This window comes from Melitaea cinxia, chromosome 1, assembly GCF_905220565.1.
Source record: "Melitaea cinxia chromosome 1, ilMelCinx1.1, whole genome shotgun sequence".
In the NCBI taxonomy this organism is placed as follows: Eukaryota; Metazoa; Arthropoda; class Insecta; order Lepidoptera; family Nymphalidae; genus Melitaea; species Melitaea cinxia.
Window position 1 is genome coordinate 1186658 of NC_059394.1, and position 27040 is coordinate 1213697.

The 27040-nt window shown below is 35.1% G+C and overlaps 2 protein-coding genes and 1 long non-coding RNA gene across 3 annotated transcripts in view; all 3 read left to right on the forward strand.

Annotated features, from left to right (window-relative positions):
- LOC123667346 (serine/threonine-protein kinase CST20-like) overlaps positions 1–18405 on the forward strand; it is a 54112-nt gene extending 35707 nt beyond the window's left edge. Inside the window, exons 13-18 of the mRNA XM_045601520.1 lie at positions 9276–9421; positions 11513–11627; positions 12584–12706; positions 13082–13235; positions 14806–14962; positions 17146–18405. Of these exons, the coding sequence (XP_045457476.1) occupies positions 9276–9421; positions 11513–11627; positions 12584–12706; positions 13082–13235; positions 14806–14962; positions 17146–17239 (789 nt within the window). The 3' untranslated portion in view covers positions 17240–18405. The remainder of the gene's footprint in view (positions 1–9275; positions 9422–11512; positions 11628–12583; positions 12707–13081; positions 13236–14805; positions 14963–17145) is intronic.
- Positions 18406–18519: 114 nt separating this feature from the next.
- LOC123654880 lies at positions 18520–19693 on the forward strand. The gene is made up of 2 exons (XR_006743286.1): positions 18520–19307; positions 19516–19693. It is a non-coding gene; the product is annotated as an uncharacterized LOC123654880 (long non-coding RNA).
- Positions 19694–20560: 867 nt separating this feature from the next.
- LOC123668363 (caveolin-3-like) lies at positions 20561–27040 on the forward strand (the record flags this gene model as incomplete). Its single annotated transcript, XM_045602400.1, has 3 exons — positions 20561–20752; positions 25673–25852; positions 26852–27040. Coding segments are annotated over 3 exons (561 nt in total), but the record flags the coding sequence as incomplete, so codon positions are not given.

Consider the following 27040-nt stretch of genomic DNA (forward strand, 5'->3'; position numbering starts at 1 on the left):
AGCTTATCATAATTTTTTTGTAAATGAGGACTAAACAAGTGAGGCCCAACTGGTGTCCCCCATGGCGTTCACCGTGTTAAGTCTAGTAGGCTTTGTGACTGACGAACAATCCTAGCCGAAATCAAGCTCTAAGTATTCTTGTAACAATGGACAATCGTAGCCAATCAAAGCAGTGTTATTATTTTTTTTTAAAGGTCAGTACGAGTAAAACCGCGCAAATAATTTTGTTTTATATAAAAATCGTGTTCCAAGTACGTACGTACACGGTCGCTTAAACAATTCGTCGAGTCGCGACACGCAGCTTCGTCACGGCATCCGATGGAGCATTGACTGCGTGACAGGTGATATCTGATGCTGAGAACAGAGACGATTGGAAATGATACGAGGCAGGAAATATTATTCAATAATTTCATTGTTATATTTTTTACGATTTGACCTTGCATTGTACAAGACAAAGTCGATAATTTCACCAAAAAACGGCGGTACGAAGTACTTTTTTGAAGTAGGGAACAGCAGGGAATATCCTGCTCAAAATCCGAAGCAGACCGACTTGGAAAGTCCCTCAACCTTACAAAAGATTACAACTAGGTAATACTGCTCCCAACTACTGTTCTGAGTAAAGTGGCCACAGCTATCGATTACGAGCTAGAACCCGCATGTAACAAATATTTATATGGTTCATACAAATGTCTACTGTTGCTGGGCATTTGTGCTTGTATGTTGTGTGTGTTTCTGGATATGAGTCAGAAGACAGGGGGAGGGGAGGGCCGTTCATGGCTAGGCGTTTTATTTGATAATTTGCATTTTTATTTTCTGCTAAAACTTAAATAATCAACAAACGAATTCAAAGAAATATTTATTATTTATTTTACACCCGATACGCAATTTGACATGAATGAACAAACCTTGAAATACCGAGTTGAAAGGTCACTGTACCACTGATACTATTTCCACCGTGCTCTAATCTATGATCTCGCGCACGTGACTGTAATTGACGTGTAATCATGGACCAGAGATTAAGATCCGTCGGTTAAGGCTTTATTAACAGCAGTTAGTATAAACGACTCGTTTTGTACCTATTCAATTTGTCTTTCAAGTATTTTCGCTATGTATTACTTGCTTGAGAACTAAAGTTACATCGAAGTTAATTTTTAGTTTTATTACTTTTTATGTATTGAATTCCGTACACCATGGAGTTATTTTATTTTAATACTGTGGCTTCGACATTGCTCGAAGGATCGCACAGTTGAAACGGCAATGGGCAGGGCACACAGCTCGAAGAAGAGATGGCCGATGGGGCGGAAAGTTTCTCGAGTGGCGACCGCGTACCGGACGTCGCCGCCGCAGCGTTGGCAGGCCCTCTACGAGGTGGACCGACGATCTAGTCAGGGTCGCGGGAGCCGCTGGATGCGTGCTGCGCAGGACCGATCGTCGTGGAAAGCTTTAGGGGTGGCTTAGGCTCAGCAGTGGGCGTCCGTGAGCTGATATGATGATGATGATGACTGTAGCTGAAGAATTTAACTGACCTGCAGACGTTATCATTACTAGTATTTCTTGTTACGCTTTCTAAAATTCTACAGTTTTCAATGCAAGTTTCAATCCCTAAGAACGTTTACAAAGTATTAAAAACTTAATTAAAAAAAATTAAATCGCGGAGTGTTTGATAAATGGATACAATACATTAAAACTTATATAACAAAACACAAATAAATAATTAAACAAAATAGAGAACTTCATTGTTATTAACAAAAAAAAAAAAAAAAAAAACTGGCGGACAAATAAAAAATTATAACCAGCCACATTATTCTAAAATATTTAATTCATTAAGTAGTTTTTTTTTTCATCTAAAAATACAAAATAAATAACAAATCGATTAACAAATGTTAATCGAATAGGATATAATTACGCTATCGAGGTTTATCAAATTAAACATATTCTTTAATATTAGACAATTTAATGTAACGATTTAAAAATATATAATCACGCAACAGTTACCGCGAGTGAGGCCGTTTTACGTAAAGAGGATGTTCTAGATAAGAATCACTGTCTTATAAGTTATTATGGTACGTTTGTTACGTGGAACCGCGACTTTAATTAAAAATGAAATTATAGTGTTTGCTGGCAAACGATAAAAACCGACCATCGACAAGTAACGTGGGTAGTCAAAAAAATATTTTATTAAATACTCATTATTCAAAAAGCAAATTTAAATGGGAGCACATGACAAGCACCAGCTTTTGAATAAAATGAGAATCATCAAAATCAGTACACCTAAAGGTATAAGGACAAATAAAACATACAGTCAAATCGAAAACCTCGTCCTTTTTTGAAGTTGGGTAAAAACTATAATTGTTTAAAATGCAAGTTATTTAATCAATTAATATTTTTGTTCCCGTGGGAATGTCAGGATAAAAAGACGTCTAGTTGTTATTCTAGATGTCCAGCTATCTACGTACCATACTTCAGTGCAATTAGTTCAGTAGTTTTTATGGGAAAGAGCTACGAACATCCATCATCACAAACTTTTACATGTATTATATTTGTAGGTCACGATGTTAATAAATTATGGATATTTAACTAAACAACCGCTCTGGTGTAGCGGTGTGTGTAGGCGCCTAAAAACACCGTTGGTATGCGGGTTCGAATCCCGCTCGGGATGGATATTTGTATCTGTACAAATATTCTTTTCCGGTTTGAAGCGGTCGATCCCGGTTGTTATCATAAATACTTAATAGCGATCGTCGCTCATAGTAGGTATTATATCCGCCAACCCACAATGAAACAGCGTGGTGGATTAACAGGGATATTTGTATTGTTGTTCCAGTCCTTGTGGGTCTCCCCACCGTAAATCGGAGAGTACGTTATGTGTCCCGGTCGTTATCATAAATATCTGAAAGCGATAGTTACTCATAGCTCCAATCCTTCTCCTACATATAGAAAGATGCAAAGCGGCTGAATGCAAGTGCGAAAATTCAATCAGAGAAACTAATTTTATAATTAAATAGAAAATAAGACATTAGATAAATAAATTAACATCAAACCATCTATTTCCTTTAAATTAACATAAGTGCTTTACACTTTCTGAATCTAGTGTAATATGAATTTCGTAATAGCATTCACTTTTAACCTTATCTTCATTAATATTGCTCGTTCTATACGCTTGCTTAATTATATTTACTTAACATTCCGTTACTAAATTATTTTAATGAATCCAACCTTTCCTTTCTTTGAAAAGTGAAAATATTAGTTTAAACTATAATAAAAGTGAAAAAAATGAAAACGAAATCGTCAAAAAAATTTAACTGTTTTTTTTTTATTGGTTACAATTTTGACGTTACAAATATGACATGGTGAACTAACTAGCTTTTTTTTTTTTTTTTTATATCACTAGTTCGGCAAACAAGCGTACGGCTCACCTGATGGTAAGCGATTACCGTAGCTTATAGACGCCTGCAACACCAGAAGTATCGCAAGCGCGTTGCCGACCCAATCCCCAATCCCCCCAGGAGCTCTGGTCACCCTACTCACCAACAGGAACACAATACTGCTTGAAAACAGCATTATTTTGCTGTGATCTTCTGTAAGGTCGAGGTACTGCCCCAGTCGGGCTGCTCCATATTTTGAGCAGGAAATTCCTGCTGTGCCCTACCTCAGTTAGCTTTGTGTTGGTAATATCACTAGTATAAAACAAAGTTTCTTCCCACTGTCTGCATACTTAGATCTTTAAAACTTCGCAACGGATTTTGATGTGGTTTTTTTTTAGTAAATAGATTGATTCCAGGGGAAGATTTATGTGTATAATAAATGCATAATATAATAGAGGAACACTGATAGTTTTTGCCACCGTGCGAAGCCGAGGCGGGTCGCTAGTTGTTACTAGATTTATAATTATTATCAAATTTTGTATTGAAAATATTTAATACTGTATTTACTCGTTTAATGAGGTTACGGACTTTTCTTCTGATTATAACTATTTTGTACTTTACTATTATAGTATACATATTATGTTTTATTTGTTTGTGATAACTTATAAGTCTTTTATACTATTTTTTCGCTATTAACCATAAAATAGAATAAGTATCATATGGCCATATTATATATTATTGATAATACATATATCAAGGTCCGGATAGAAAAGGCAGTGTTACTTGAGACGAAACGCATTGTGGTGAGATTCCTTAGCCTGGAACCTTAACCAGTCCCGTGACACAAAGTATTTAAAAATATATACATAGATACCTATATTAAAATAAAAAAATTTAAAATGTTATAAATGTACAAGTAAAGAAACAATAATAAGTTCTCATCGTGAAAAACTATACACAAAATTACAAGTAAAAGACAAGTCGTCATTAATAATGCCGTAAATATAATAAAAACAAACCTTGAATGAGATGTTATTCTTTTTAAAACGGTTCATAGAAATTATGCGAGTGAACATTGATTTTTATGGCGTTTGTTTTGATTTTTCTCATATAAGATTGTTCGGTTTCGCATATTTATTTATTCAAACGGTTTTTATTTATTATTTGAACAGAAGATGAAGCAGAAAGTATATAAATGTTATTTTCAGCCTGCTTATATAAGCATCAGCTTATATACGTGCAATCCGACTTCATCAAAAATGAACTACGATAGTTTATAGAGTAATAACTTCACTCCTTAACCTGTGTATCAGAATCTAATCAACACTTGATTTTAAGTTACACGTCCAGAAACTAAATCGTTTTAACCTGATCGTTATCACTCTGAGATAGGGCACAGCAGGAAACATCCTGCGCAAAATCTGGAGCAGCCTGATTGGGGAAATACCTCGACCTTACAGGAGATCACTGCTACATACTGCTTTCAAGCAATATTGTGTTCCTGTGGTGAGTAAGGTGACCAGAGCTCATGGGGGGATTTGAGGGTAGGGTCGGCAACGTGCTTGTGATACTTCTGATGTTGCAGACGTCCATAAGCTACGGTAATTGCATATATACGATTTCGTACAGCAGATATAAACATATATATTTAGTTACTATAAATTTTTATCTGTACATGCATTTGCTATAAAAAACTATCGTGTGTTTAATTTGTAGTACAATTATTAAAGCGTTGAAGGTTGAAGGAAAACTATTGATAATAAATATACGTGTAGCTTTAATTGTCTCGACTTTACAATATTTTTATCTTGTTTTACTTATAAATGAGTTATTTTTAGATTTTACTAACTAAAGATGCTATACTCCTTTTATATTATCAATAATAGGTTATCCAATTAGAAATAACATCTAACTAGATACCATTATTCGTTTTAATTGCGATTAATTTAGATCGTGAATACTTATATAATAAGGGGTAAATTTGTCACCCACATGACTAGACTTAGACTTTATAAGCAAACTAGAGTTAGCCCTTATCACCCACCCCAACTAATAAAATTTTTGGATAGACAGATTAGAAAAAGATATATTTAAAAATAAATTAAAGTTTGATACTGAAATAAGAATATGTATATAACTGAGGTAGGGCACAGCAGGAATTTCCTGCTCAAAATATGGAGCCCAACTGGGGTAGTACCTCGACCTTACAGAAGATCACAGCTAAATAATATTGTTTTCAAGCAGTATTGTGTTCCTGTTGGTGACTAAGGTGACCAGAGCTCCTGGGGTGGATTGGGGATTGGGTCGGCAACGCGCTTGCGATGCTTCTGGTGTTGCAGGCGTCTATAAGTTACGGTAATCTCTTACCATCAGGTGAGCCGTACGCTTGTTTGCCGAACTAGTGATATAAAAAAAAGAGTCAGGAGCCGATATCACAGAATAATAAAATGAAACCGCTATATTACAAAGTCCTTATACAATTAATATTCACTTACAATTCTTATGAGATTTAACATTTGATTCGACCGTTTGTGAAAAATATACGATTACACGGCAACCATCTACATATTCTCGTCTGCGTACTAAATCCTCATCTTGCAAATATTTCTTATTATATCATTCGATGGCCAGTTCCTTGATGACGCCAGGTCCGTTGCACTCGTTGTTCCCTAATATTGATCACGCCGTCATGTACATATATTATAAACTTATATTACTATGGCTGGTGTCGGATATCTTAATCAGCATCCGGCAGCTTAAGTAAGGATCCGAATAGCTTAAGTAAGGACTCCGATCCCCATGTCGGAGGTGTAGTATTAAAAAAAAAAATCAGCATCCGGTATAACATTCGCTTCAGCCTGTAACATTGCACTGCTGAGCTTAGGCCTATTTCCCCATGTAAGAGAAGGATCAGAGCTTAATCTATCACGCTGCTCCAATGCGGGCGGCATAGCATGTCCTATAAATATTACAGGTGACCCATTATCTATATAATTAAGTGCAGTAGTCGAATAGTAATTCATAATTATAATTGTGCTTAGTATAGTAATAGATAATTACAAAAGCTTAAATACAGCTCACGTTGACACTGTCCTTTTACAAACATAATTATGTTTGCAGGCCAATGAAGAAAAATCGACTTCAATTATATCGACAAGTAATACAACGTAGGTAGGCGAAAAAATAGTGAAGTAAATACGCATTATCAAAGATTGCTCCAAAAGTTGTAATCAGATCTCGATGAAATTTAAATGTGACCACATGATAAACATCGGCTTTCGATTAAATTAAAAAACATCAAAATCGTTATACCCAGTAAAAAGTTATGCGGATTTTCGAGAGTTTTCCTCTATTTCTCTGGGATCCCATCATCAGATCCTGGTTTCCTTATCATGCTACTAAACTAGGGATATCTCCTTTCCAACAAAAAAAAGAATCATTGGAATCGGTTCATAAACGACGGAGTTATCCGCGAACATACATAAAATTGATCATTGATAGAAGAATAGGTTTTATCGAGTGCGAAATAAAATGTTTGAAAAGTTATCAAGATATAATAATAATTATTTATCATGAAAATCGATTTTTATCTAAAGAGGAAATTATCGTTCATTTTTATAAAATTTAATAGTATTAAATGAAATAAAATAATAAATTATGCTGATAATGCAAATCGGTATTTTAGCAGTTTATTGGAACTGCTTAGAACTCGTACTTACATTTTTTAGTTTTATTTTTTGTTTCGTCATTGTCGTTTGAAAAAACGTCATTGACGTCATTTGAAAAAACGAAAAATAAATACATAATTATTTTTCTTTGCAGCCAAAATCGTTCCTCAATACAAAGTACCTTCAAGTTATAATCTCATTCACTCAAACCAGCATAATTACCTAACATCCAGAATCACACGCTCTAGAAACTCAACAAAACCGAATGTGCGGTTTCTGACAGAACAACAAAATCCTTTACTTTCGCTACATCATCTAGGTCTTGCCATTAACAGTAACTGTATCATAAAAAAATAATCGTTTTCTTTCAATACAACGTTATTTTTTAAGAAAAACCTTAAAACCTTTATTCGAATTTTTTTTTGGATGGTCCGAGACGTAAATTCTGCGGAGTAGAATCGACCAAGAATTCAATGGTATTTTCAGAACCGTCAATCAATATCTGTGCATGATATATTATCCTTTATCAGTCGCGTAATTTAAAATGCAGCGCCCCGGGCAAATAAAGTTGGCCGCCTCCGAATAATTCGGCTGACCTTTTGTCTTTTAGGGCACCCATTCCATAAATTCATCATTTTTTACATATGCTTGGCTTGCCCCTCACAGAATGCCGCCCCATGGCTTTTGGGTCTAGGATAAATATGGCTATGTCCTTTATATAATCCGCTGTTAATCCTATAATACACCTTTGTCATTAATATTACATCATAACAACGACTAATAAAATGTGTTAAATATTCTACGTTACGAGATCGTCGATAAAACTTACAAGACATTCGGATAAGCCTTAATTGTTATTGATAAACAAGCAAACAGTATACAGCAATGAGGTTTACGCTGAGGTTACGTTTTTATTCTTTTTTTACTTAAATTTTATTTATTTTTTATACATTTGCTTCAAGTTTAGCACCGATAAAAAATATATATTCAATTAATTACAGTTTTCTTCCTTAATTTTGCATAAATATTTCTTTATATAATTAAATGTTTTAATTGGAGTTAACTTGTATTTAGTATTACTATTCACTTGAATAATTCAACGAACTTAACGCAGTTGAACCATATCTTTCATATTTTTAAACTAAGTAGATGTATTATTTAAAGTAACAGTTAAAATTACATGAAATCAAATAAACTGAACCAAGGTAAAATTTTATTTTATTAAATTATACTAAACTAAAATATATATTTTATAATCTTTTAGATTATAAAATATATATTTCAGTTAGGAAACATAACTTAAAAAAAAATATTGATAATTATTTTGGATAGCGGTATAATATAAAACATACCTTACGGCATTCATGACCATCCATTGACAATCAATAAATTTCGAAAGACAAACTATTAAAAAAAAAAAACTAAATCGATTAACTTAATGCTTAAGCATTGTGGCTAAAGCCTACTGTTTTATTCGTTCTAATAATAACAGATAATTAAATCGTTAAACTTAATAAGCTATAAGAAAAATCATCATCCTGCCAAACATTAATGATAATTAAATGAATAATGAAAAAGCACACATTGAAAAAATGTTACATTTTAATAAAAATACGAATACCCGTGAGTCACAACATTACCTAAAGTGCACTAAGCACTATAAACGACCTCTTTGTTACAGTCTGCTGTTGCATGCTTCAACGATATACTATTCTAGGTCAACCTTGTAATGGTCATAGTTATTCGGGCTCATGTGTATATTACTGCAATTTAGCCATCGTTTGTCACGCTCTTAAAATATAAATGGATGTGTAATTTGTTATTGTTAACTTATTCGATTGTGTTCAAGTTATTGTGGTAACATTTAAGATTTCTGAACTAGATTCAATTGTAAGAAAAAATAATGGTTTATCTACATGTTTCTTTCTCATTGGTGGTCGATAGAACTATGTGTGAATCCCTAGTATTTATTCAACTGTATCTATATATAACACAACATTGCTTGTTTGAAGTAGAAAAACAAAGCCAAAATTTAAAACTGTCTTTATATCTATATTTAAAACATCTAATTTCAAAAAGACTATTTATAAAAAGGTTACACTTAGGCTATATTATAGCACGCTATGAGTAACGAGACCTAACCAATTACTTGAAATGCAAATACAATCTTCCCATCATATATCAAACTGTCAACAACGTGGCTATAACAAACAAAATCAAATGTATCTTTCACTCTTTCCAGCGAAACACAAACCCGGGTCGCGGAAAACGGTTCACATTCCAGTCGACAGTGAGACAATTGGAGAGGCGGCGACTGGCTGAGAAGCTGTCCCGAGAGGCGGATCTCAAGGAGCAACAGAGGCGGACCGAACTGGAGGCCATGAGGAGGTGAGGCTTCGTGGATATAGCGCAGCTACACTCTCGCGATCTTGTCTGTGACATGCCACTGCTGGGCATATGCCTCTTTCTCCACGTAGGACGTCCTGCTCCAATGCGGGTTGGCGGGTATATTCCCTACTATGAGTAACGATCGCTATCTGGTGTACATGATACCAACCGAGTCCGACGGCTTAACATGCTCTCCGAGGTACCGTGGGGAGACCCACAAGGACTGCACAAACACCCAGACCACGGCAAACATCTGTATGGCTAAATGTTTGTCATGTGGCGGGGATCGAACCCGCAACCGCTAGTGCAACAGCCACAAACCAGTGCTGTGACTGTTACGCCAACGCGTCGTCTACTATAATAGCTTGTAATTATCAAAATGTCGCTATGTAGATAATAAAAGCTTGATATTATTTCACTAAGCTGCTCCAAGCTACTTCAAACTGCTTTAAGTTCATCATCATCATTACAGCCTATTATACAGCCCACTGCTGGACATAGGCCTCCACAAGTTTACGCCAAAAATAACGTGAACTCATGTGTTTGTGTCATTGTGTTGTGAATTTAAAGCTCATGAACACACACACATGAGCTTTAAATTGGATCTTGATAAATAACGATAATTGTCTCAGATTTCTTATTAAGCACTCAGGTGTGTTATTTTTTTACCGCCGAATGTAAGATATAGGCCAATTTAGGACTTGAATACTCAACATTGTCACCTGGATTTGAATTAACCGTAGGTAGGTAAAATATATTAAGTAGCGAGTGAATAGGCTACTTATAGGTAAGCGTGCTCCATCCTAGACCGCATTTGCATTTAACATCAGGTGAAATAGTCGCAAGCCTATTTTAATATAAAAGGAAGGTTTAATAGAAATTATACAAAAATACATTAATTTATGCTTGTTATTGGTATTTGCTTCAGCTTTTAATATCCCACTGTTGGGCATAGGCCTCTTTCCCCATGTATGAAAAAGATCCTATTGATATTATTGCCAGAATGATAGTAAATATGAAAGTATTTATTATAACAATCGGCTTTTTGAATTAATCACACAGAATTACGAAGCAGATTTATAACGCAAAGTCGATAAAATTTTCGACTGTATTTGCCTTTACATTTAGCTGTAGATGTTAACAATAAAGTAACGCTACTTCATTCGGTTACAATTGGTTTAAAAATTATTACAAGTATAAATGTTTATCACGTGAAAGCTATCAATACGTACAATTAATCGATAATAATTATATGTATTTTGTTAGCAGTTGTTGTTTTCAATTTATAATAATAGTTATTGTATATATATAAGTGTATCACCTACGCTAATGTTGATACAGCTGAAAACCTTTAGAATTAGACTGGTATGTCGAATCTATGTTACTTTATACAGATGTATATTGAATATTCAGTGTTATGAAAAGCAAAAAGAATATATTTTAAAAATATTTCTTTATTGAATTCCAAAATGAATTATTATATTACTTTGATTAGAGGCTCTTTATTTTTATATTGGTTAAATATATGAGTCTATATCGTTTTCAGAACAATTCTATAATATAAAAATGAGTCGCTGAATGTGTTGCTAAGCGCAAAACTCGAAAACGGTTGGACCGATTTCGCTAATTCTTTTTTTTAAATATTCCTTGAAGTACGAGGATGGTTTTTACGGAGAGAAAAATTCTACAAAAAAAAAATTTTAAATTTCCTGAAAAAGTCTAAAAACAACACTTTTCTATACTCCCATACAAAAGATTTGTGATAATACTTAAAAGTCACTGTTAGGCGATACGAAGTTCGCCGGGTCAGCTAGTAATCTTATATTTTCAATAGCAACCACTGACAGACGTCTTATGGGAGTGATAAATACGTTTGCGCTAGAGTCTGTGATGCAAAAACACTCGTATCACTCTAAAACACTCATAAACTATGCGTCACTCTTTCTAAAATAAATGAAAGGGCTATTAGGTGCAATGCAGTTTTATAATTAATATGTAGCATTAAATCTCAAAGTTTACAACCAATTATTGTCTAATATTCATATTCACAAATTATTTAGGTTTCCTAATTAATATCTACATCTTTTTCAGAGTTGAAGAAGAATTTCAGAGGAAGAGAGCGAGAGAAAAGGCGAACATTCGCCAGCAATTGAGGCTGGTCAGCAGCGGAGCTAACAGCATGCCACCTACCTCCCACCAGAATAAGGTAAACTCACATTCAACCATTTTCTTTATTTCTATTAAGAATTGCATTAAGGTTCTCCCGATGAAGCAAGTTGTGACGATATTCTTTTAACATTAGCTGCACCGTCTCCTTGGTTGCTGAATATCTTAAATAGGATGTCAATATAGATTCATTTCATTGCAAGAACTGCGACTTATTAAATATATTATTAATGCGGAAAATTAAATTTGGACAACGCTCAGTCACTACCTTCATTCTTTGGAACAGAACATTACCCATTTGCTAATAATCCTAAATTTAATACATAGCATACATTTTTTACTGTAAAATACTTTAAACTTTTTAATACTCGTATAACATGAGGGTTGTAAAGCGTACGGTCCACCTGATGGTAAGAATATATCGCAACCTATGGACGCTTACAGCTAGGAGCATTGCACGTTGCCAACCCTATTGCTGACTCCTCTGTTGCTCTGATATCTATATAACGTATTATCTAGCTGTAATCTTTTGAAAGGTTGATGTTCTTCCCCAGTCGGGCTGCTCCAGATTTTGAGCAGGATATATCCTACTGACCCCACCCCAGTAACAATAATGATTAATGAGTAAAGCGTACTGTGTGGCTACGGTACTAAAGAATATAGCCACCCCCTCTCTTCCCGTGGGTGTCGTAAGAGGCGACTAAGGGATGACTTAGTTCCGCTACCACCTTGGAACTTAAAAAGCAGACCGGTGGCGGCATAACCATCCAACTGCTGGTTTTGAAATACACAGGTCGAAGACGGGCAGCAGCGTCTTCGGTGCGACAAAGCCAACCCTGCGGTCACCAACCCGCCTGCCCAGCGTGGTGACTATGGGCACAACACATGAGTTCACGTTATTTTTGGCGTAAGCCTGTGGAGGCCTATGTCCAGCAGTGGACTGTATAGGCTGTAATGATGGTGATGATGATGAGTAAAGCGTTGTATATCTTAAAGACACGGGACGAGCCAGACGGGTCGTGCCGCGCGTCCCCTGCAGCAGAGCGCGCGAGGGATGGCCGACAGAGGAACAGCACCGCGTCCTCCGAGGGCAGCGGCAGGAGCAAGAGCTCCACACCGGTGAGCTCGTTTATAGAGAACATCATTTGAACTTGACTTCCAAAAAAAGAGCAGGTTCTCAATTCGATTGTAGGTCTTTTAAGTTTCTAGGTTATCTCTACTACTACTTACGTCCTATTATTTATTTCTCGACGTTATTGTAGTCATTTTTGAGTAAACACAGTTATCTTTAATTTTTCTTTGACCGATATCCAAATAGAAAAGAAATGTTTGTACTAATAAAAATATCCATCCCGAGCGGTAATCGAACCCGCAAACCGTCTGTGATTTAGGCGCCTTCACACACCACTACACCAAAGCGGTGGTAGTAATAGTTGTATCATAGTACTTGCTATGGCCACGACTCGAACTAATCGCGTGAGCCATTCCTCCCAGATCCGCAGCGTGGAGCTGTCCGAGTGGCGCACCGAGAGCGGCGCGCGAGTGTACCGCGACTGGGCGGCGCAGGCGGCGCTCGCGCATGCGCACCCGCCCGCTTGTGCGCGCATGCCTTCCGCGCACTACGGTACGTACACACTCACACACACGCACACACACACACACACACACACACACACACACACACACATACATACGCACCCGCATGCTCTACACGCACTAGAGTACGTACACACAGACACATATACAAACAACTGCACGTAATAGGCACCCGATTGCGCGTTTGCGCGCTTTCTCGTACACCTATAATGTTTACGTTTTACTAGCTGCGTGACGCGGTTTCACCCACGTGATTTCCGATCCCGTGGAGACGTTAAGTAAAAAGTAACCTATGTGTTATTCTAGGTCTCCAACTATCTGCGTACCACGTTTCATTAAAATCGGTCTAGTGGTTTTTGCGTGAAAGTGTAACAAACATCACAAACAAACACACATACATACATTCTATATACATATGTGAATACATGGAAAACATAACACATAGATTATACTCGTATATTTTGTGATAATACAGAATTTGTTGTTTCAAAATGTAACTAACCGTAATCCAAATATTTAACAGAATAAATACTAAAAATGGTTGTTTTTTTGCTTGTGCAAACCGATGCAAGCAAAACCGCGTGAATCGGCCAGTTTATTATAGAATTCTAGTCACCCTAAGTAGATTACATGAGGTGAATGCTAACGATGTGCGCCGGATGTGCGCCGCTCCTATACCGTCCTTGCCACCGTGACACACTTACACGATTCCTATAGATAGTGACTAAAGGTCACCATTGAAAAGGGAACTTAATGACGCTTCTGTAGGTTTTGATGGTAATATAATATCAGTTATGAATGCATGATTGATTGACGTCTATGGGTCATACTAATCTATAACTATCGAAACAAAATCAATATATTTGAAGTGTTTCTTAGCTTATCGTTAGGTTGATTTTAAGATGCGTTTCATGATTCTGTTGATGGTTTTACACTTTTTAGACCATATAGGGGATAAACAAGCTCATGGTTTTCTTGATGGTAAGCGGGTACCGTAGCATATCGACGCCTGTAATACTAGGAGCATTGCAAGAGCATTGGCAACCCTATTCTCTGTAAAATTGCGGGACTTCCCCAGTCGAGCTCCAAATTTTGAGTAAGCCAATTCCTGCCTTACCTTATACCTAAATACGAAGGCATGTTTTTATATGTGCGTTTTGAAGTGAAACTTCTTTACGCACAGTTGACTTGGGGCGTAAGCTGGTGAATGCGTGACGAGTTAGGAAAAGTGTGATCGGTCGAGGCGAACGAAAGTTAGTGAAGGTAGAAAGAGAGAGAGGCACGTTTCGTAAGTTGAGTTCTGTCGTGTGGTTTAAGGATTTTGAGTAAGCCAATTCCTGCCCTACATCAATACAAAGGAGATGTGTTAATACGTGCCTTTTGAAGTAGAACTTCTGTACGCACACTTGACTTGGAGCGTAAGCTGGTGAATGCGTGACGAGAGCGTTACGAAAAGTGTGATCGGTCGAGGCGAACTAAAGTTAGTGAAGGTAGAAAGAGAAGTGTTTCGTAAGTTGAGTTCTGTCGTGTGGTCTAATGCGCAAGCAGCGAGTGCGTGCGCGTGGACCCGAAAGGTCTGTAGAGGCCTGTAGTGTAGCTGGCGTGTCCCGCAGCGGGCGAGGGCTCGTTCAGCGGCAGCCCGCGCTCCGACAACTACCGGCGCGAGTTCGCCCGCGGCCGCTCGCCGCGCACGCCGCGCGCGCCGCGCCTGCTGGCCGCGCACTCGCCCGCGCCCTCCTCCGCCTCCGAGCGCTCGCTGCGCGCGCCGCTCGCCGTCAGGTGACACACACCGCACACCGCATCACTAGGTCGGCAAACAAGCGTACGGCTCACCTGATGGTAAGCGATTACCGTAGCCTATAGACGCCTGCGACACCAGAAGCATCGCAAGCGCGTACCCGACCAAATCCTCAATCAAGAGCTCTGGTCACCTTACTCACCAACAGGAACACAATACTGCTCGAAAACAGTATTATTTAGCTGTGATCTTCTGTAAGGTCGACGTACTACCCCAGTCGGGCTCGTCCAGGTTTTGAGCAGGAAATTCCTGCTGTGCCCTACCTTTATCAAACTATAGGTCTACTAAGCGGCTGTTAGATTTAACACGGCCGTCAAATTAGTTTAACCGTGCTTTTAGCGACTCATTTCATGCTTAACAAGAGATTTGACAGATGATTTGTTAATTTCTGCTTTGATCAGCCTTTCGGAAACCGGGCGTAACTACGCCTTATTAAGCCGAACTAGGGCTGCGCATACCGAATACGAATCAATAAATCGATATTTTTAAAGTGAAAATTTTATTCTATCGCCCCAAATTTTTTCGTTTATCTATCGCATGTCGCACGACACGACTGTATGATGACCGCGAAGTAGGGATAAAGTGAAAAGCGCATGGCAGAGCAGCCAAGGCCAACATGGCAGCGCCCATAACTCGCATAAGCTGACCGTGTAGCATTTATATTCTCACTCATTCGTACAAGTTTTCCACAATATTTGTGTGTTTTGATCTGTGTATTAATGTGAATGTTTTTATTCACTAAACTCTCACTTGCACCGTGGTTTCATAACGCCACACTTTTTTTTTCTAAAATTCAAATTTTTGATTCAATAATAATTATATCAAATGTGATGTCGAAAATTTGGTAGTGATATGGTTTTTATTTAACTTCAATTTATTTGAAATTCATATCAATTTTTTGTGTGTTTGCAATACGCATAATAAAAATTTATTAAATAAAATAAAATCGTAAAAATCACTCAAGATTACAATTTGTGATTTTAAATAAACGTTATGTAATAAGTGCTATAGTATTTTTACTAATCAAAGAATAGAGGTCAATTCCTTATATTACATTAAATCGCCTTATGTAAATTAAATTTTTTATATAAAATCTAAAATAATTGTAAAATTAATTATAATTTATTTTACCCCAATATTTAGAAATAAACTAATTGCACGAAATAAACTGCTTGCACTAATTTAAGCCGTTATAAGTAGTTATTGAAACAACAAAATTTATTTTTATTGAAGATAAAGTGAAATTTACAGTATTTTTTTTTTGGTAATTTTGAACACATCCATATAGGCAAGAGATAAATAAATAAATTTTGTTGTGATAAAAGTAGTAATTAGTTAGTTAATAGTTGATTTTTTTAAGGTGGTGATGCCAGTAGCATGTCCTAAATATATTTGCGTCATGAAACCGGTGAGTGCTTACTAAAGCTTGTTGTATATACATTTAATATATTATGCTTTAGGTAATATAACAGATACGTAATCAGATATATGAGCAAAGTTTCAAAATATTTGTTTTAAAATACTGTAACTGGAAAAAAATTAATATTAAAAAAAAGTTTTTTGAACCTATAATTTATTATTCAATGAATAAAAAGTAACATGTCTGTAGTAACAGATAATGTATAAATAATTATTTAAAAAAAAAACAAATGTCAAAATTGTTAAACTGTTTTTATTGTCTGTATGTTTTATATTTATATTGCATGATAAAATAAGCAGGAAATTAATTCCGAATAATGGATTTGCATGAAAATAAAGTATAAAATAGTAAATCAATCTACTAAAGTACTAGTAAACGCTTTTAACAGCGCCATTGATCGTCAAAAGCTTATTGAAACTAACAAACGAAATATCATTTCTTAAACGCTTTGCAATTACTTAATGGAAATAAATACGTTTGATTGCATGAAATTATAGAAATTATTACATTATTTAAATTATTAATCAAAATAAAAAAAAAAACTACTTTATTTAAGCTTCAAAAGTTTTAATAATTTAAGCATAGTTCAAAGTGAATTCCAATTCGGAACGTAGATTCTGCAGAGAATCGGAAAGAAACTCCGCAGTTACTCTTAAAAAAAAACTATTTTAAATAAATAATTACTTGTTTTTTAATTGTGCCTTTTTTAATATTAATATTTTATTATTATATAAATATTAATAGGGAAACAACAAAAGAAGAGGATGCAGTTGAACCTGTCATAGTACCAACATTACGGCCTTCCGGTCCCGCGCGATCAACTTTAGCCATTCGTTAATCAACCGTCGAGCGGAGCGGATGCGTCCTTTATATGAACAAAAACACTCAAAAAAATAACTGAATCTCCACATCACCATTTAGTTATTTACGAATTTCTTTTATAGTATTTTAATTATAAGACTTGTAGGTAATCTCGTTGCAATAGTCTTCCGTTCGTAAGCGTAATATCGAAGCTTTAATCTAGGGTTAACTGTATTCTTACTAACTTCTAGACCTAAGGAAGGTGCTAGTATATTTAAATTATTCGTTAAGTAACTTTATACCGTTTGATATGTTACACCATATGAAAAATTATATATTAAATATGCATGAAAAAACTATTTCAGCAATACTGTGTCTGCACCAATACCTTAATTTGAAAACCAACTGACTACGTGTTTTTAAATAACGCAAAATATATAAAAAATTACAGTTTTATAACTTTCTAATAACAGTGAAAATTATGTCATAAAGTGTTTGGATAACACTTATATATAACAACAGAGTAAAAATCAATAATCGTTTATCCATTGCAATAATTCACGAAATTCAAATTTCGCTAACAATAAGTGTAATACTGTGTATAATAATATCATAAAACTGTTATTTTCAGCGTCTTCTGAATACTACTATTGAGTTGGTTTTAAAATGAAGGTATTGTTATATGTGATTAATAAAATGGATATTAAAAACTAGTTGCCCCGCGCGGTTTTGCCTAACTTACATCCAATCCCATGAAATATCGGGATAAAATAGGATTCATATGTTGTTCTAAATCTCCAGTTATCTACATACCAAGTTTCAATTTAAATGTATTTTATTATGTGAAAGAGTAACAAAAATCAATCCAAACTTTCACATTTATAATATAAATGGATGGACGGGGTCCGGGGACGGGGTATGGGGTCCCCATAAGGGCGAGGTCGTAAGTAGGTTAACGGCTCTGTGCCTAATGGTCATACATCGATTACTTCTATGTACACGCCTTTACAAATATAAAAGAAATGTTTACACAAAGCAAAATCAATGAAGAACTACGATTACTTACTACTAACCTGTTTCACTTACTGGTAAAGTTTATCTCGTACATAAGTTTCTGGTAAGGCTTTATCGACAGGATGTGTAAAAGGCTCTCAGGGCCTGTTTTGTTTCAACAAAGATTTTTTTTTGGATTTACAAAGTATTAACGTAACGCACCTGCTAATCCTCTGATGTTGCGGGTGTCTATGGATGTTGTTTTCACTTACCACCAGGTGACTCAACTGTCCGTTTGCCCCCTCTTCTATAAAAAAATGAAAATATGTTATAGGAATTTCATTGTGAAAAAGAAAAATAATAAAATTCATAATTAACTTTTATCTGTTGGATACCGTTATAAGTCAGATAACTTTATCAGCAATTGAAAAACAGACCTTTGAGGTATTTAATATATTAATAACTTTTAATGTCCGTAAATACTCATAACGTGGTTCTATATAGTTTCATAGTGACTAGCATAAAATAATCTGTACAATAAAAATGTCTACACCATGTATATTTGCAATTTGTAACATCACTGGCCATATTCAGCGTTGTCTTTATATTTATTAATAAAAAAAGTAAAATAATTGTATAATGCTCAATTTAAATAATGTATTTTTAAATGTAACAAAAATATAAAAAATAATTTTAAACATTATATAGTGAAGATTTTTTTTAAATGTATTTTTTGACATTTAACATTGAATTTCACACAAGGAATCCTAGTGTGGTAATCACTAATTAATTTTATTTTACTATTGAAGAAATAAATAGTGCTGGTAACATAGACTTCATTAAAAAACATTATCCTTGCTAGTGACAGAAAGAAATCATGGTCTAACGTGCTCGTATTAACAGAATATAATATAAATTTAAGTATTATTCTAATATATTAATGATTACTGTAAAATTAATGGAACGCTATATTCATTAATATTAAGTACTGTAAATACACATCGAATGGTGCATGTAAATTTGTTTAGATGTCGATTATTTTATTGTAATAAACATTGGTATTTTATTTTGTTTGTTTAATTTTTACCAACTTATCCTATAATTTGATATAAGTTATCTTCTTCTAATATATAGAATTCTCGTGTCATGGTGTTAAACATTGAACTCCTCCGAAACGATTCGACCGATTTTAATAAAATTTTGTGGGCATATCGGGTAGGTCTGAGAATCGGCCAACATTTATTTTTCATACCCCTAAGTTATAAGGGGGGATTAAGCGATTTAGTATCATATATGGCAAAGAAACGTTTGCGGGGTCAGCTAGTATATTTATAAATATATATATTTATAATTCTTGAAAGCGCCTCTATAGATTTGGATGAAATTTGCAATGTAGGAATCCGCATACATGTATGAAAAATCAGTTTAGCTGCAGCATGAAACGTCGTGTCTGGAGAAAATTGTACTAATTTTTATTTTAATAAAGCGATTAAAGCAATCTTTGCGCTTGTTAATCATTCTTTCTTTATACTTGTTTACGATTTTTTTTTAGTGAAATTATTTAATTAAAGTTTATTATTCTTATAAATTATCAATTACTACTTATTAAAAAAAAAATATTATAATTTAAATTACGTATTGCTTGTTTAGGTAATATTTTATTTCTAATTATCTCTGAAATTTGTAACATATACTATTACCGTAAGTCTTGAAATTTATAAAGGATAAATTCTAGAAAGTACTCGACAAAAACATGAAAATATAAATTTTATTAACTTATAATTATATAATTTACAAAGCGCATAAAAACGTAATAACTATTTTATGCAAATATAGCAACCACGTGAACAAAGAAATAGCAGCCTTAAATTACTTCCCGACTATGAAATTATAAAAAGAAAATAAAAAACTAAACTTTTATTCACTTTCTTACAAAACATAATATGATTGAATATACTGCTTGAAGTGTATTCATTGCTGTTTATATTTGGACAATATTTTTAAAGTTATAAAGATTTTAGGCAATGCAAAGCATTTCAGGAATGTTTTACTAATTGTTTAATACAAGCATGCGCAAAGGAGTCATGAAAACTTGAAGGCTTTAGGCACTATTCAGTAGCTTCGGAAGCTTACACTGTGTATACGTTTCATTCAAAGCTCATACAATGTTACGAATTGTAATTTTGAAGGAGTAGTTTGCCAATAGGAATTATTCCTAACAACAATTGCATTTAAAAAGTACTACATAACTTTTAAATTGAATAAAAATATTAAAACAAATCAAAACTGAGACTTTATTTATTAATAAAATAATGTAAATAATATAGGGCAAGGACCAGTAGGTACTAAAAACTAATATTTTTAACAATCACGTCAAAAAACCGTCAAGCTGTTACCGGAAATACCGGAACCGAATTCCGCGCCGCCGGCTCTGACCCCGGTGTCCTTAGGGGATAAACACCGGGTCAGGGTGACACCTCCAGGGATGAAGCCAGACAGCGCAGTACGGGAGGATCTGGAGGATCGTGATCCTAATAACTTAAACCAGCATATACAGGTAAGCTGCCATATAATTGTGTTCGCTCGCAAATTAGTGGGGTAATACCTCGACCTTACAGAAGATCGCAGCTAAATAATACTGTTTTCAAGCAGTTTTGTGTTCCTGTTGGTGAGTAAGGTGACCAGAGCTCCTGGGGTGATTGGGGATTGGGTCGCCAACGAGCTTGCGATGCTTTTGGTGTTGCAGGCGTCTATAGGCTACGGTAATCAGGTGAGCCGTAAACTTGTTTACTGACCTAGTGATATGAAGAAAAAAAAATGAAGAAATAAAGCGAATTTAGTTACAACGATAAGTAATACAACGTAGGTAGATGAAAAAATTGTTAAGATCTGGATTAAAATTAGACTACATGACGACAAGCACCAGTTTTCGATAATTAAGAATGATCAATATCAGTACATCCAGTAAAAAGTACACATGAAAAATACAGTGGAATTGAGAAATTTCTCCTTTTTTTAAATCGGTTAAAAGAATCGGTAATTGATTACAGGCTACTTTAGTACTCTTTTTATACTTCTTTTACTTAAAATTGGGTTGTATTTAGCTTATAGACCTCTGCAAGACCAGAAGCATCGCAAGCGCGTTGCCGACTTATCCCCAATTCCCTTCAACTTCCCTTCACCTTCCTCACCACAGGACACAATACTGCTTAAAATTAGTCTTATTTAGCTGTGATCTTCTGTAAGGTCGAGTTACTATTCCAGTCGGGCTGCTCCATTATCCTGCTCTACCCTCAGTTAATTCGACGATCAGGATTTTTTGTAAAATGTAACGAAAATTACAATACCGTATATGAATGAACAATGATTTATGTGACCAACCAATTGTACTTTAGATCGTTTCCAATATTTAAAAAAAAAACGATTCGTTTTGATTACGAACAGTTAAATTATAAACGTGTCGGTGTAGGCTTTGCAGTTTGCAAGCTACCTTCTCCTATATGGAAGAAAGGCCAGTAGCGGAACATTAAGAGGCCGCTCTTACCTTAGTTCAGTGCAGTATGTGAGTAATGTATTAGATCCCTTAAGAATTGGGGGATCTGAACAATTACGATGTTCACTTTCCGTTTAATATTTTGAATTTTCTGATGTTTTTTTTTTTTCGAAATAAACATCAAAGTATTTACTAAAACCACATGTTAATTTGTGTTATGTTACATTTACTTCGTTTTGTATGTGTGTGTGTGTGACATGATATTTACATGCATTGTATTTCTTCTTACATTCTGTAATATTTTTTTCGAAAGAAATATAATTAAAAAATATAGTTAGATACGATTTTAATTCCGTTCGTCATGTAAGCGTCATAGATTTCCGATAGCGGGTTTTTTGCTCACAACATTAAAACGCCGCTGTATTCTGACATTTGCTGTAGCTAACCCGTCAGTATTGATGGGGAAATTACTGTACCAATATAACAAAGCACACATTCGACCTCTTGCTGCCCTAACACGTTAAAATGCCTTTGGGCGTAGTGAAGGTTACGATAACAGTTGGATGATAACAATTGATCTTGGAACAGAATTTTTTTCTTTTATATATTAGCATTAGAAAACTATTCTGAAGATATTTAAAAGTTATAATATCGAATTAGAAAGTTGCTTTTTCTGTTTGATAATTGCTGACCCATTCAAAATAATACATTTTTGTTCGTAATCTACTTCTGAGTTCTGACTCTTCTGATTACTTGTAATGGGTATGTAGTTATGGTAGATATTCCAGTTAAGACCGTACATATAGCAATCTACTAAATGAATTTACATAAAACCAAAGCTAAAAAATTAAATAAAATATTTCGAATATAAAATTCAACCTTGACCAGCATTCCATCGAAACAATATTTACACTAAGTAAAATAAAATCTTGAACTATATCAATGAACAAAAGGTCAATTAAAAGTGTAGTGAGGTCGTATCTTTGAATTCTATATTCTATATAATACCTACATGGCGCTTCCCTATGCGTTATCGCTTTAGGGTTAAATATTTAAAACATATTTACCGCATTTCGTATATACAAATGACACATTTTTGAAGTAAACCTTCTTTATGCACGGGAGCCAGCTGGTGAATGTGTGAATAAAGCGTTACGAGAAGTGTGATCAGCTGAGGCGGACGGAAGTTGAGAGGGAGATATAAGTTAGTGGAGATAGAAAGAGAGAGAGTTACGTTTCATAATTTTTACTTCAGTCGTGTGGTGTAAAGCACACGCGTTTTTTAAGGTTTGTAGAGACATTTAAACTTTTTACTCACATATCACTAACTGTAAATTAGGTATTGGGTTTGACGTTTATCTACGTTCTATGAGCCATTTCTTACATTACATACACATTACAGCCTATACAGTCCACTGCTGGACATAGGCCTCCACAAGTTTACGCCAAAAATAACGTGAACTCATGTGTTGTGCCCATAGTCACCACGCTGGGCAGGCGGGTTGGTGACCGCAGTACTGGCTTTGTCGCACCGAAGACGCTGCTGCCCGTCTTCGACCTGTGTATTTCAAAGCCAGCAGTTGGATGGTTATCCCGCCATCGGTCGGCTTCTTAAGTTCCAAGGTGGTAGTGGAACTGTGTTATCCCTTAGTCGCCTCTTACGACACCCACCATTTCCATTCTTTTCAGAGCTATTTCTTGGAGCATGAGTAATTTTAGACACCGCTAAGGTCGGATAGGTATATTTGAGCGTGTTTTCATACAAATCTTAGTAAGTTTTGCTAGGAAAAATCAAAAATATGTTAGTCCCATAGACCCATTTCGAGTTTGTTTTTATATAAAAAAAAAAAAAATCCTAACAATATTTAAGCATAAAATTTTAGAATAGTAAAAATTCACTCAGTTTAACAAACGATAGTGCAATTGCAAAATGCTGTGTCCACGGTTGTCCAACTGTTGGAGGTTGGCACCTCCAACCTCTTTGCTTTATGTTTTAAGTAAATAAGCATCGATAAAGCGTAATAGCGATCACAATAGCGTCATTTTTATATTAAATATCAAAGTAACAATATCGCCGTGACGTGTAAGCAATCAACCCGGCTTCCCGCATAAATCAGACTGTCACACCTGACAGCGCTACTGCGTAAACAATACGAATGGGTAGTGTGACTTGACATTTCCATTATGGTTCTGTACACAATAGATGAGAATACACATACATACAGTAAACTGCTGATGTGCTTGTAGTTATGGGTTTCTGGTTATGACAGATATGGTCATATATTTGCTGTCTGGGTGTTTGTATTTGTTTATGTTTCCGGATGCCTGAAATAGGATTCGGTGCAAGATTCTCATCTAAATAGCGGCCGTTGGTCGTGACGGTGTGCGCGCGCATCGTATAAATTTACTCTAATAACTTATCTCTAACGCACCCAAAGAACTATAACTTCAAAAAATAATAAAGTATTTAATTTTTAAACTGACTCAGTTTTCGCACGGTATCCAAAAATGTAAAAGCGAGCTAATAAAGAAAGGAAAATTAAATAAAACGTCATCGCGTGACCGCTGACCGGCGCCTTGTGTTTCTATACCTTGTATTATTAGAGGGTGTGGCGATAAAGAACTTGTTTCAGAATTCAGACGAATTTTATCAGATTTAACCTTTTGTAAGTTACTAAAATATAAATTTATTAATACAATTTTATGTAAATAGCTTTGGTATAAGAAATTCTATAATTGTAATGTCAGCTAAAAATATATTAATTAATAGCAGTAAAAAATTGTCTTGAACATGACGTATGAGTATGAGCCGCGATGAATTGTTAATTTAATCAATTAACAAAATTGTTATCAACTTAAAAGTATTTTGGTGCCTTTTTGAAGTAAAACTTCTTGACGCACGCTTGACTTAGGAAGTAAGCTGGTGAATGCGTGACGAGAGCGTAACGGAAAGTGTGATCGGCGAACGGAATTTGAGAAAAAGGTATAATTTAGATGGAGCCAGGGGCCTAGCTACCACCGTATTAGCCATATCAGCTACATACAGCTAGGCTAGGCTAGGGCTACAGAGGCCCCTAACGCGTGTAAGCAAAAACTAGTAAAATATTATCCGCTATGTCACTTAATCTCGTGCTTCACGGGAAAAAACTTTTCAAAAAACTATCATACGTGCCTATAGAATTTTCACTTCAGAAATGACAAAAGTAAAAAAAAAGCAATCCCTTTTTCTTTTGTGAGAAATCTTTGCCCTTCATTTGGATTCCCCAGCTAATTTTGATCACTGGATGAAGCTTAAGAAGTTTTACTTCAGTCCTGTGGTCTAAAGCACACTTTTTTTTATTTATGAATCGAAACTTTAAGTGGGTCATATAATACACTATTTTTTTTTATTTTATTTAAATTCCCCATTATATTTCGCACTTCAATCTTAATCTATTATGAATTTCTAAATTTTGAAAATATCTAAACTATGAATTTCACAACAAACACTCTGGTGTGTAGGCGCCTAAAAACGGTGGTTGCGGATTCGATTCCCGCTCGGGATGGATATTTGTATTTATACAAATATTTGTTACCGGTTTGAATGTCTGTCCTTGTGGGTCTTCCCACTATGCATCGGAGAGCACGTTAAGCGTTAAGTCCTGGTTGTTATTATAAATACCTACCTGACCTACACTCATAGTAGGGAATATATCCGACAACCCGCAGTGGAGCAGAGTAGTGGATCAAGCTCCAATCCTTCTCCTACATTGAGAAGAAGACCTATGTCCAGCAGTGGGATATTACAGGCATTTGACGATATCAGTCATTTTAACAAGAAATTTTTAGTTCCATAAACTTTTACCTTTTACCTGGTGAACGGATAACTTTTAGGATAATTTTACCGTTTTTTTTTCAAAAATCCAACAGTCACTTGACTTTATTACTCTTAATATCAATTTTATTTCTAAATACATGTTTTTCTTATATCCCTTGTAATAACAGATAGTATGGGATGACATCGTAGGCGAACCAGAAGGCGCCAGAAGTCCGGAGTGCGCGTGGCGTCTCAGCCACATTTGTTTCAAGTACGCTAGGAATTGGTGCTACACTTTGCTAGCTGTGTTAGCCGCTCCTCCTTGTGCCTTGCTGTTGGGCTGTGGCTTTGCTTGTCTGGCTTTTGAGGTACGTAACTATGTTTTATATATTGTAATTATAAAATATATTGTATACTAGCTGTACCCGATACTTCGTTTGCGCTGGAGATTCGATCTGGATATACATTTTTTTTACGGCGTGATGAACAAGTATTTGATGTGACCTCCTTTAACTTATTTAAGCCGTTCCAGAGACAGGTGAACAGACAGATATTTACAAACGTTTTTTAACTATTATGTAAATAAAAAAATAACTATAATGACTTGACAACACATTTTTGCTAAACAGAAAGTAGTATTATATTACAGTATAGTTTATTTATTATTTTTATATTTTTAATTATTATTTAAAGCTTTTGTAATTCTAGTTTGATTTTGCCCGCAAAAATGGTCGTATTTGATAGAAAAATGTTTAGTTATTGTTTATTAGTTATTTACTTATTATTAATTATAATTATATAATATTAAGAATTAAAATGACTCGTGTTTATGTTTATGTGAACTAAGGGGTAATAGGTAGGGGACATATTCGATGTATGAATAAAGCTTCTATTAAAAAATAATAATCTAAAAAGGGCTGGATAAAAAACCATTAATTTCCAAGATGAACATCAAGTACTTAATAATATAATAATCGTGTTTGCTAGCAAACGAAAAAAACCGACTTCACCGATTCAAGTAGACGAAAAAATTAACAAACGCAGTATTCGTCACTACGATTTTCGAGGTTCCCCTCATTATCTATGAGATTCCATCATCAGATCCTGGTTTTCTTATCATTTTACCACCGTTGGGATATCTCCTTTCCACCAAAAAAAGAATTATCAAAATCGGTTCATAAACGACAAAAATATCCAAATATATATAAAGGTATTTACGATCGAATTGAGTAACCTCCTCCTTTTTTGAAGTCGGTAAAAAAATGTCTAATATAGTATTTATAGATTTTAAAATATTTTGCAAATTATATCTCGAAATATAGTTTTTATCTAAAAGAATAATTCATTACTTAAAATAATTTTTCTAGCAAATCTGGTGCACGACTCCATGCCTGAGATGCTTCAAGATTTACTGGGCGTCTTTACGGACACTAGTACAGTCTTTTATGGCGGCCACATTGGCGCCAATCATGGAGGCATGTGGCCATGTTTGCCGCCACATTCGTGTTAATGTACGAAGAGACGCACAGGAGGATCGAGATCTTTTGATTGTGTAA